This window comes from Gallinula chloropus, assembly GCF_964237585.1.
Source record: "Gallinula chloropus genome assembly, chromosome: 15".
NCBI lineage: Eukaryota > Metazoa > Chordata > Aves > Gruiformes > Rallidae > Gallinula > Gallinula chloropus.
Genome location: NC_140100.1, coordinates 17695982 through 17706855, shown reverse-complemented (window position 1 = coordinate 17706855; position 10874 = coordinate 17695982). Strand labels below are relative to the sequence as shown.

The 10874-nt window shown below is 60.9% G+C and overlaps 1 protein-coding gene across 4 annotated transcripts; it reads right to left on the bottom strand.

Annotated features, from left to right (window-relative positions):
• Window positions 1-745: 745 nt before the first annotated feature.
• On the bottom strand, window positions 746-10635 carry HMOX2 (heme oxygenase 2). Of its 4 annotated transcripts, none has more exons than XM_084271293.1 (7): window positions 10559-10634; window positions 9656-9840; window positions 5026-5120; window positions 3673-3790; window positions 2466-2957; window positions 1541-1661; window positions 746-1467 (listed from the first exon to the last, which is right to left on the bottom strand). In XM_084271293.1, the coding sequence occupies exons 3-7, from the start codon at window positions 5103-5105 to the stop codon at window positions 1340-1342; spliced, it is 939 nt and encodes a 312-aa protein (XP_084127419.1). In that variant the 5' UTR covers window positions 5106-5120; window positions 9656-9840; window positions 10559-10634; the 3' UTR covers window positions 746-1339. The 4 variants fall into 4 exon arrangements, with proteins under 4 accessions (XP_084127419.1, XP_084127420.1, XP_084127418.1 ...); XM_084271294.1 differs by having other exon boundaries at window positions 746-1464; XM_084271292.1 differs by having other exon boundaries at window positions 746-1661; window positions 10621-10635.
• Between the last annotated feature and the right edge of the window lie 239 nt (window positions 10636-10874).

Sequence of the window (10874 nt, the reverse complement as noted above, 5' to 3'; positions counted from 1 at the left end):
GAGCAGGCGGTGCCAGGAGCTGCCAGCAGCACGATGCCAGAGGAGCCGGGGGCTGCTGTTCAGGCTCCCTGCAGCTGCACCTCCTGGCCCTGGCAGCAAAGGGGGGTGGGGGTGGCACCCGGCCCCAGGTCTGCAAACACAGCCTGGCCCCCAGCAGCTGCTGTTTGCTCAGAGGTGGAACTGGGGCACCAGTCAGTGTTTTTATGTAAATAAACAACAGACCCTGAACTGTGGATCTCGTTTCTTCTCCCCCCTCCAGACCTGCCCCCAGGGGCACAGAGGATGAGGAGGGAGGGCAGGGGGGATATACCAAGCACAGGAGGAAGAGCAGCACCTCCTCTCACCCAGCCTGGGCAGACAGGCACCAGCCCTGCCCACGCCCCAAGCCCACGGCTGCTCTGCAGCCCCACACAAGGTCAGGGAAGGGGGAGCAGGGGGCTGCTGTGTGCCCCAGAGCCCCACCTCTGTGTCCTGCAGGGCAGCAGCCCTTCAGGCAGGGAAAAGCCCAGGCCCTGGCACCACCTGGCTGTGCCTTGCAAGGGCACAGGGGGGTGTAAGGGCAGGAGCTTGTGGTGGAACACACGAGACAGATGTACAACAGGTAGGAAGGCTGTACCCAACCCCTCTCCCCCTCAACCCCCTCCCCAGCCTTCCCCATCACCCACCACCCCTCATGGCACTACCAGGTGCTTTGGGCTTTCCCCAGCTTCAGCGTTGCAACTTTTTATTCCAGTCAAGACTTCAGAACACAACTCACAACCTGGAACCAACCAACAAGCCCCATGCTGCATGTCACCTTCCCACCCCCTCCCCCACCCCAGGGAGCTTCAGACCCCCCTTCCACTTGGTCCCTGGGCCGCTGCAACTTGCAGGACCCCCATTTGAGCTGGTGGCCCCAGGCCACAGCCCCTGTGGCACCGCTGAAACATCAGGGGCTCAGGGTAGGAAATGGAGGGGTCTTCACAGCAAAGGCTGATGACAGGTTCTGGGGCTGCAGCCCAGGGCAGGAAACCCGCCTTCCAGCAACTGACTGCACCCAGGAAGGAGATGAAAAAGCCAAGCATGCAGGTGAAGCCTTTACCAGTACAGGACAGGACACCTCCAGCCTTAAAAGCTGCCCCAGCTGGGCAGGGCAGTGCTGGAGCAGGACCCTGGCAGGGGCTCAGCCCCGTGCTCCGGTCGCTAAAGCTGTTATGTTACAGTGTTACCCGTGTGCAAAGAGTCTGACAGGCCCACAGGGCTCCCATTTATTTTCTCACTTCCACCCTGCAGCCAACTCACCACCAAGAGAAGGAGAAGGGACAGCGTGTGCCTGTCCCTGCGCGCTGGTACGGAGCCCTCACATGAGGTACCACGCCGCAGCCCCCGCAGCCAGCGCCACGCAGGCTGCCAGGACCAGCTGCACCAGGGGCTGCTTGGCCAGGGCTGCAGCGCTGTGGTAGGGGCAGCCAGGTCCTGCCTTGCCTGCTGAGCACAGAAAGCAGAGTTACCCCCCAGCCCCGCGCTGCTCGCGCGGCCGCCGGCGCTGCCCACGACTCACCCAGCCTGGCGGCGTAGTAGGGGCAGCGGCGCAGGTCCCCCTGTCCCTCGTGGGCCGGGGAGCCGCCGTCCTGGGCCTCTTCTGTCAGCAACTTGCCAATCTTGTCCAGTTCATCAAACACCTACAAGTGGTGGCAGAGAGGCTGAGAAAGCTGCCCAGCTCTGCCCGCTGCCTCCGGACCCTGGAAGGATCTGGAGAGCTGGGGAGAGCCACCCTTGCCTCCCCCCACGCAGAGACACCGCTGGCCTCTCCTTTGGCAGCAGCCCTGTGGTGAGGCAGACACACACTGCAGCTCTGCAAAGGCACAGCCCCTGCCCAGAGCACCCAGGCAGCCCCCAGGAGCAAGGCTGATGGTGCATCACTCCACCACCACCTGCCAGACCGCTGCAGGGGCCAAGGGAGTAGGAGACCATGTGCTCTCCCCTCCCTGCTGCAGACCCACCATTACCAGCTACAGGCACAGAGTTAAGTCTTCCCCACCAGAGCTGAGTTTGTTCTTCCCCCCTGGGGCAGCTCCATCAGGTTTTATGAAGAGGCTACTGTAATTTTTGGCCGTTGGGCAACCCCTCAGCAAAGGGAGGAGACAAGTTGTAACCACCACGGTGCAACATGCTCAACCACTGGAGGCTGTCTCAGTGCTCTGCTCCCCCCACTGCTCCCCAGCCACAGGGGAACCTTGGAGCACAGTCAGCTCAACTCTGCCCTAATCAAAGGCTCAGTGGTGGTGTTGGAGCACAGGAGGAATTCCCACCCAACACCAGCCGTGCCTCCAGAAGGTAGTAGAAGAGCCACTCACACCAGAACCCCACCCTCACCTCTCAGACCCAGCCCCTGTGAGCAGTCTGAATTAAGCTAGACCTAAGAGCTGGGCCAGACCCCAAAGCAGCAGCTCTCACCCCCCCCCAGGGCTCCAAGGATTGAGTACCTGCATGTTAAACCTGAAGGCTTGGTTGGCCTCTTCCACGATGCGTTCCTTGGCGTTCTTGTCCAAGTCCAGAGCGTTCATCCTGGCTCTGTAGAGCTGCTTGAACTGCTGTGCGTTGGAAACGTTGTGGAACACGTAGAACTGGATCCCTTCCTCAGTGCTGGGCAGCTTCAGGGCCCTCTGGGCTACCTTCTTCAGCACTTGGCCACCCGAGAGGTCCCCCATGTAGCGCGTGTAAGCGTGAGCCACCAGCAGCTCCGGCTCGTGCTGCCCCACGTGGTGGATTCTCTCCACATAGTGCTGAGTTGCCTCTGAGCACTGGATCTTCTCCTTCCAGTCTTCTCCATAGAAATACATCAGGTCTCTGACCAAGGCCTCTTTCCGGTGGAGCTCCAGGGGGAAGTAGAGAGGAGCAAAGACCGGGTTGTCCTTGTTGCGGTCCATTTCCTCTTCCAGAGCTGAGTATGTGAAGTAAAGTGCCACAGTGGCCAGCTACAGGCACAGGACAACGAATGAGTCCCTGTCCACACACATCACACCTTGTCACTACTCCCTGGACTGAAGGAGGAGGAGGAGGAAACCCCACAGCCTGACAGAACCCACACATAACAACCCCAGGCTCTTCTCCACATCCCAACCACAACGCCTGCAGGGCACCAGCTAAGGAAGGATCAGCCTAACGTCACCCAGCTGCATGCTCTGGGCCTCCTGCCACCTTGAGAGCAAGGCACAGGGACAACCTTCATCCAGAAGGTACAAGCAGCACCTACAGCCTTGTGCTGTAGTAGCCTACTGCAAATGCAGAGACCTTCAGGATCAGACAGCACTGCTCAGACACACACCACCACCTCTTCTGTTACAGCAGAAAGCAGCCCAGCCTTCAGAGGATGGAGAGATGCTGTAATCTCACCAGGGTTTCTCTCCTCAACAGCTTATGCCACCAATACCTGTGCTGTGGGCAGCAGGTATGTGACAAGCCCTCCTCAAACCTGTGCTGGGCCAGCACGGTCACAGAATCACAGGGGTTGGAAGGGACCTGAGAGATCATCAGGTCCAACCCCCCCGCCAAAGCCTCACCCCCCAGGTCCCCGCTGCAGGGCACAGCGCCCTCCTGTACTTCTGACTCTTCAGCCTGGCTCCCCCCCAGGTCTGCATCCCTCAGCAGGGATGCCAAAGCTTTTCTGTGGCAGGAGTGGGCAGCACCCACCTTGAAGAGCTCCTTCTTGATCCGCCCTTTCAGGAAGTCTCTGACGAACTGCGTGTTCTCCGCGCGGTCATGGGACTCCTTGGTCCCCTCCTTCAGCAGCTCCGAGAGGTCGCTGGGGCTGCAGGCACAGAGGGAGAGCTCCTTGCACCCCACTCTCACAGCCAGGAATGAGCCAGGCCCTGCTGGGTTTGGGGGATCCCCCTGCTCTCCAGCACCTCAGGCTGGTGAGGTGGCACCCCTCAGCCTGGCACCTCCAGGAGGAAGCAGAAGGGTGGCTGTGGCCAGAGGCTCCTTCCGCAGACGCAGGTGCCTGTGGGTCACTCCAGACCTGTCACTCTGGAAGGGCTGGGGCTTGCTGGGCTCACACCCTACAGAGGAGCCCCTGAGCACAGGCAGGGTAATTACAGGACAGGCTAAAGGGCACCAGCACCTCAGCAGCATCCTCCTTCCTCCAGCTGGAGGAGGAGAAACCCTCCTGTACAAGCAGATGCACACACAGGCAGGACCCCAAGCTCTTTGAACTTGAGTGCCAACTGCAGGCAAGGAGATGGGAGCCAAGAACACCCATAAAAGGGTTTTTTCTCTGGTTTTGCAGACTTATTTTACAAGTTATCTTTCTAAAAAGAAGTGGTATGATTTCAGGTGAGTCTGGTGCAGTGGCACTGATGTCTACACTCAGATCTAGAGTGCACCTTACAGTTTCAGGACTGGCTTGCTGCAGGCAGCACATCCTGGCTGCAAGAGGCAGACTTTGGACTCCCCAGGCCCAGTGAGTGGCTGAACACTGCAGCCAACAGGCTGGACAGGACCCAGGGAGCACCAACTCCTCTACAAAACAGAGCCTCTCAAGTCAGAGAAGCAGCCAGCCTGCCTAGGTATTCTGGGAATCACTCCATCCAGCCCTCCTGATGCCCTGGCTTTGAGAGCACATCCTGCCAATGTTTTTCACTTCCAAGAAAAGATCCCTGCCTAGCCCAGCAGGTACTCTGCAACTGGAGCAGAGTTCACCTCGAGAGTCAGCTTTCCAAACAAGCAGCTGCTGTCACATGAGACTGCCCAGCTGTGGAAAACTGGCTCACCCTGGCCAGGGAGGCACAAACACAACTGCCAGGCAGCCAAAGCATTTCTGCAACGTGAGGCTGGCAGCAGAGACTGAAAAAACAACTGTTCCCAGCCTTGGCCAGATTGTTTCCTCTGCTCCCTTTGAGGAGGGGTTATTAAAGGCATTTTACTGCACAGGTGTTTGATTTATCACCTCTTGGAGGCCCTCAGTCCTTTTCAGGTGAGGAGAATCACTCCTTTAGCTGGAAGGCCCCCTGTGCTCTCCCCTCCCTGCTGTGCCACAGGACTCACCTGACATTGTCATCTTCTGCTTCCTCGTAGGGCAGGGATTCCCCTTCTCCCCCCTCCGGGCCCTCCATGGCCGATGGCATTGCTGGGGTCACAGCCTGCAAGGCAGAGCCACAGAGGCCTTCAGGGGAAGCTGCCTCAGCCCCCCCAGCTCACACAGTGGGGTGCAGGCCCCCCTCCCCAGCTCACACAGTGGGGTGCAGCCCCCCCCAGCTCACACAGTGGGGTGCAGGGCCCCCCCTCCCCAGCTCACACAGTGGGGTGCAGGGCCCCCTCCCCAGCTCACACAGTGGGGTGCAGGGCCCCCCCCTCAGCTCACACAGTGGGGTGCAGGGCCCCCCGCCCCCCCCAGCTCACACAGTGGGGTGCAGGGCCCCCCCCCCCAGCTCACACAGTGGGGTGCAGGCCTCCCCCCCAGCTCACAGCAGGGTGCAGGGCCCCCCCAGCTCACACACAGCGGGGTGCAGGGCCCCCCCCAGCTCACAGTGTGGGGTGCAGGGCCCCCCACCCCAGCTCACACAGCGGGGTGCAGGGCCCCCCACCCCAGCTCACACAGCGGGGTGCAGGGCCCCCCCATCACACACAGTGGGGTGCAGCCCCCCCCATCACACACAGCGGGGTGCAGGCCCCCCCAGCCCACACAGCGGGGTGCAGGCCCCCCCCAGCTCACACACAGTGGGGTGCAGGGGCCCCCCCCCAGCTCACACACAGTGGGGTGCAGGGCCCCCCCCCAGCTCACACAGTGGGGTGCAGGCCTCAGAGGAGGCCCCCAGCACAGCACAGCAAGCAGCCTGTGCTCAGTCTCCCACCCAGCCCAGCTGCTGAAGGTGTCCAGAGACCCCACGTTACCAGTCTGCACTGGGACTGAAAGCTGCTTTCCACCAGTGCTCCCAGTATCCATTGTAGTGTGAGGCTCTGGGCAGAGGAAGCAGGAAGGGAAGCAGCACTCTCCTTCAGTCAGGAGGCAAAGCAAGGTACTTTGTTCCCACAGCTTCTTCAGAAGCCTACCCTGAAGAGCAGTGACCTAGGCCAGCTAAGCTCTGAAGCCAGACTGCTCACAGGGGACACAAAAGCCTTCCCTACAGCAGCCTGTATGAGCAGGAGCTCCCAAAGCAGGGGCAGGTTTCACTGCTCTGCCTTTCCCAGGCTGTGCTCCACAGAGTCAAAGCAGCCACCCTCTGAATGGAGTGAGCTGCAGACAGCTCCTGCTACCACTCAGGCTCCCACCTAACAGGGTTTACTTCAAACTGGGTTCCTCCTGTCTCCCAAAAGGAAAACAAACCTGCTCAGATGTAGCTGGGTACACCAGATGCACCCAGACCCACGCCTGGCTTCCACCAGCCAAACCCCAGTTAAGCCAGAAATCCAGTAAACTCATTTATAAAATGGACCTGTAATCAGCTTTGTGCAGAGCAGCACCTCCCAGGCAGCCTGCCAGAGCAGGGACCAGGCTGCTTGGTGGCTCTCTGGAAAGAATTCCCTCCCTCCCCCTCTCCTGCTCCAGCTCAGCCTCCCTCAGGGGGCTGCAGCCACAGGCTCGCTGCCTGGCAGTGTCTGAGGGCTGGGAGAACAGTGGGGAGCAGCTGTGAGATCCCCAAGCCTCTCAGCACAGAGCCTCTGGCCCCCAGCTCCCATCCAGCTCACCAGTTAGAGATCCAGCCCTCTCCAGCTCCTCAGCCCTGAGCTTCAAGCCCTGCCTCAGAGCCACTCTCACCGCCCCCCTCACTCCCCAGGCACCCAGCCAGGAGCCAGGTCTGAGCACCCATCCCAGCAAGGCTGGGGTGCAGCACCCAGCCTGGGGGGCACATCACCAGGGGGAAGGTTCCCCTGGCCTCAGGCAGGCTTTGGGCCCACCAGGACAGAGCCTCTCCCCAAGGGAAGGGCAGATCAAAACATGATGTGAGCCAGCCTGAGGGGCACGGTGCAGCCTCACCACCCCTTAGAGGGAGAAGTTTGGGGCAGGATGGCACAGCAAGAGCACAAAGACACCCAGCACCAGGGCTCAGAGACACCCAAGGAGCCCAGGCTCAGATGCTGCTCTGTTTGATCAGTCCCCACAAGCATGTTCACAGCAGGTGGGCCAAGGGAGTGACCTGTGCTCCTCACACAGCTCCAAGCATCACCCAGCACCCTCCCAGGGGAAGGAAAGCCCAACAACCTGCCCAGGCAGCCTGTGTGCCCCACACACAGTCCAGCCTCCTGCCAATACAGACACAGGAGGTGTTGGGCCACCCTGGCTCTCTGCTCAAGGAATGCAGATTGAACATTAAACTGGATGAACTGGTTCCAGTTTATCTTCTATTTCCAGAGAGCCAGAGTCCTGCAGGGAGGGTGCACTGCCTCTGTGTGCCAGGCCTGTGACAGCCACCAGTACCAAGGGGCAGGGGAGCACAGGAGATGCAAAGGGCAGAGGCCTGCAGAATCCAGCCCAAAGCACCACACCAGCCCAGCTCCCAGAAGGAGTGGGTGGCAGCAGCAGCTCCCAGCAGCCAGACACAGAGCAGCTCCCCAAGCCAGTGTTGCACCAGACAGGTCCATTGACTCAGTCCACACAGGGGGCATCTCATGGGCACTCAGAAGCCTTTTCCCCAGGTTGGTTACTAGTGGTGTAGAAGCACAACTCCTCAGAGCAGGGAAGTGTTGTACCCACAGCATGGGCTGCTGCTGGGAGTAGGGGTCAGCACACACAGCATCACAGGGCTGGAAAAGACCTTTAAGATCATCAAGTCCAACCACTCCCATCCTGTGCTAAACCAGATCCCTGAGCACCTCATCTCCCCTCTGTTAAACACACCCAGGGAAGGGGACTCAGCCCCTCCCTGGGCAGCCTGGGCCAGGCCCTGACAACTCTGCCAGGGAAGAACTTTTCCCTCCCATCTGCTCTGACCCTGCCCTGGGGCAGCTTGAGCCCATTGCCCCTTGTCCCATCTCCTGTCCCCTGGCTGAAGAGACCATCCCCCACCTCTCTGCACCCTCCTGGCAGGGCAGTGGAGGTGGGGAGAAGGTCTCCCCTCAGCCTCCTCTTCTCCAGGCTGAACACCCCCAGCTCCCTCAGCTGCTCCTCAGAGGATTTGCCCTCCAGCCCCTTCCCCAGCCTGGTTGCCCTTCTCTGGACTCACTCCAGGACCTCAATGTCCTTCTGATGGTGAGGAGCCCAGAACTGGACCCAGCACTCGAGGTGCAGCCTCACCAGTGCCCAGTCCAGGGGCACAATCCCCTCCCCAGACCTACTGGCCACACTGTGTCTGACACAAGCCAGGATGCCATTGGCCCTCCTGGCCCTCTGGGCACACTGCTGGCTCATGGTCAGTCAGCAGCCACCCAACACCTCAACACAAAGTCACAAAGTCCTTGAAGGGCTTCAGGGTACTCTCAGACTTCATGGGGTTTTCTGCAGAGGCTCAGCCTGACACATCCACCTCTGCAGCCACGGGCAGGGCAGTGACACCACCAGTCCCTTTAGCCCAGGCAAGCAGGACATGTTCAGGACAATGTGGAAGCTTAGATTTGCACCTCCCCTCCCCCCCAATACCAATTCCAGTACAAACAGCTCCTGTATGAGCCATGAATTCAAGACAGATCAGCACAAATCAACCCCTTGTCCTTTTCAGTATTGGGCTACTGCACAAGAACTGGGTGGAAGGGGATGTCAAAAATCACTTTCTCTCCTTTACCAAACATCCCTGTTTCTCTCCAAACAACCCAGCAACTGAAAGCCCACAGCATGGTCACTGGTCAAAGCACTGGGCTCTTGGGGCATCCTGCTCCTCTGAAAGAGGCAGTGTCCCCCAGACCCAGGGGAGGTTTGGCAGCTGCCTACCTCCACCCCAGGAGCTGCAACATCTTTTCATTTGCTATGAGGAGCTCTGCTCATCAAGCCCCTGGCTGGTGTTCAGGGTAAACACATACCTCTCCAGAGCTCTGAGAGCAGCCTGCTTGGGAGAAAGCCAACAGCCATGGGAGTGGGGCTAGCAGGGCTAGAGAGGGGGAGGAGCTCTGGGCCAGAACCCTCTGGCACTCCAAACATTTCTTTCCCAAGAATGGTGTTTGGAGCCTCTGAGAAAACACCCATATCTTATCCAGCCAGCAATTATTTTGCTCTCACATGTATTTCCACAGCGAGCTTCACACTGGAGATGCACAGCCCTTGTTCTCAGTGTGGGAAGACACTTAATCCCAGTAATCCCTTGCCTTCTGAAGGGAAGCACACACAGCTGCTGCAGGGAAGCAGCACTGCAAGTTATGACTTTGCCTGGGCACCCACAGGAAAAGCTCAGTAGTTCCCAAATTAGGCAGTAGAGAGTTCATGTCTGCTGTTCAAATGGCATGACATGTGAAGGTGCTTCCCCATAGAGCTTACAGCTGGATCTACCTAAACATCACTGCAGCAGAGACAAACCCCAGACCTCCCAGCCCAACAGCTTGAGGAGTTATCACAGAGGGAACCTGGCAAGGACACAAGGAGAGCATCATGTCTTCTCCTTCTCCCTCTGGGGAGGTATTTGGCACCAGCTGCTGCTGGAAACAGAGACTCACAGAGTAAATTACTGTGTCAGCTAACCCCAGGTAGGTTTAAGACTTCACCTGCACACAGCCTAACCTTAGGCAATGATTCAAGTCTAAGCCACTTCACCTGAGCACAGCACTGCAGTCCAGCACCTGAAAGAGTTGAGCAAGGAGGGAAATCCCTGGTGAGCTCTCAGGCCTTGTCCAATTCCCCACTTCAGGCTGCAGCCCTTGTGTCAGGGAGCACGGCAGGAACGGGTTCTCACAGCGGCTGGGAGAGCAGCGCAGGGGGCCGGCCAGCCAGGCTTAGATCTGGGGGGAGGAAAAGCACAGGTCTGCCTGACGCCCAGGAACATCTCCACCGGCTGGAACTGCGCTGAGAGCCAGCACTGCTCTGCTCTGCCGGTCCCACCACAGCCGGCTGTGCCGGGGACAGCCCGAGCGGGCCGGGGACAATTGCTAGGCGCTGCCAGGCTTCAATAAGCCTTTTGTTCCCCCCAACAGGCGGGATAGCAAGAGGCCTCCCAGGCCTTCGACCTCCAGCCCCTTCCCAGAGCTCAGCTGGGTCAACGGGGCCATGTGCTCCCAGCTCACCGGGAGAAGCCAGCACGGGACTCCCGCCCCGACAGGCTCGGGCATCCTTCGGGAACAGATCGGGGCGGCCTGGACCCGCACCAGAGCTCGGCCAGTCCCGGGGACGCAGCTGGCGGGCGGGCGCCGCAGGCCCCGAGCCCCGGCCTTCCGCGGTCCCCGGAGCACGGCGGGCAGGACGGCCGCGCAGCCCTCCCCGCGCCTGCCAGGGCCGGGCCGGAGCCCTGGGCCGCGCACACACCGCCCGGGCCGGCCCGGCTGGGCTTCCCGGCCGGACGCCACCCCCGCCGCCGGGCCCGCCTGGCCTGGAAGCGGACAGCCCGCAGCCGCGGCAGCTCAAGGGACGCGGGGGGGGGGCCCGGCGCAGACGGAGCCGCGCTCGGCGGGCTGGGAGGGGGCTGTCCCGAGGAGCTGGGCCCGGCCCCGGCCCGCCCGTTACCTCCGCAGGGGCGCAGGCCCGGCCCGGCCGCGTTGCCATGGAGACGCGCCGCGCGCACTCACCCACCCTCCGCCCCGCGCTGCGAGACAAAGGCCCGGTCCGGCCGCGCGGCCTTTATTGACGAAGGAGGTCACAGCGCGGCCAATCGGCAGCCGCGGGCCGCACGCTCCGGCGCCGCCCATTGGCAGAGGCGGCCGCGGCGTCACACGGGGGCTCTTAGCGCGTCTCTCTCCGCTGGACGACGGCGCCCTCCAGCGGCGGGAGGCCGCGCGGGCGGCGGTTTCCCGTGGCGCGGCCGCAGCGAGCGGCGCCCGGC

Coding starts and splice junctions, on each gene's coding strand:
- HMOX2 (XM_084271292.1), bottom strand. CDS start 5,105: ATGCCATCGGCCATGGAGGGCCCGGAGGGGGGAGAAGGGGAATCCCTG. Junction 3,791..5,025: donor GCAGAAGATGACAATGTCAG/GTGAGTCCTGTG, acceptor CTGTGCCTGCAG/CCCCAGCGACCTCTCGGAGC. Junction 1,662..2,465: donor CCTTCAGGTTTAACATGCAG/GTACTCAATCCT, acceptor CACCACTTGTAG/GTGTTTGATGAACTGGACAA.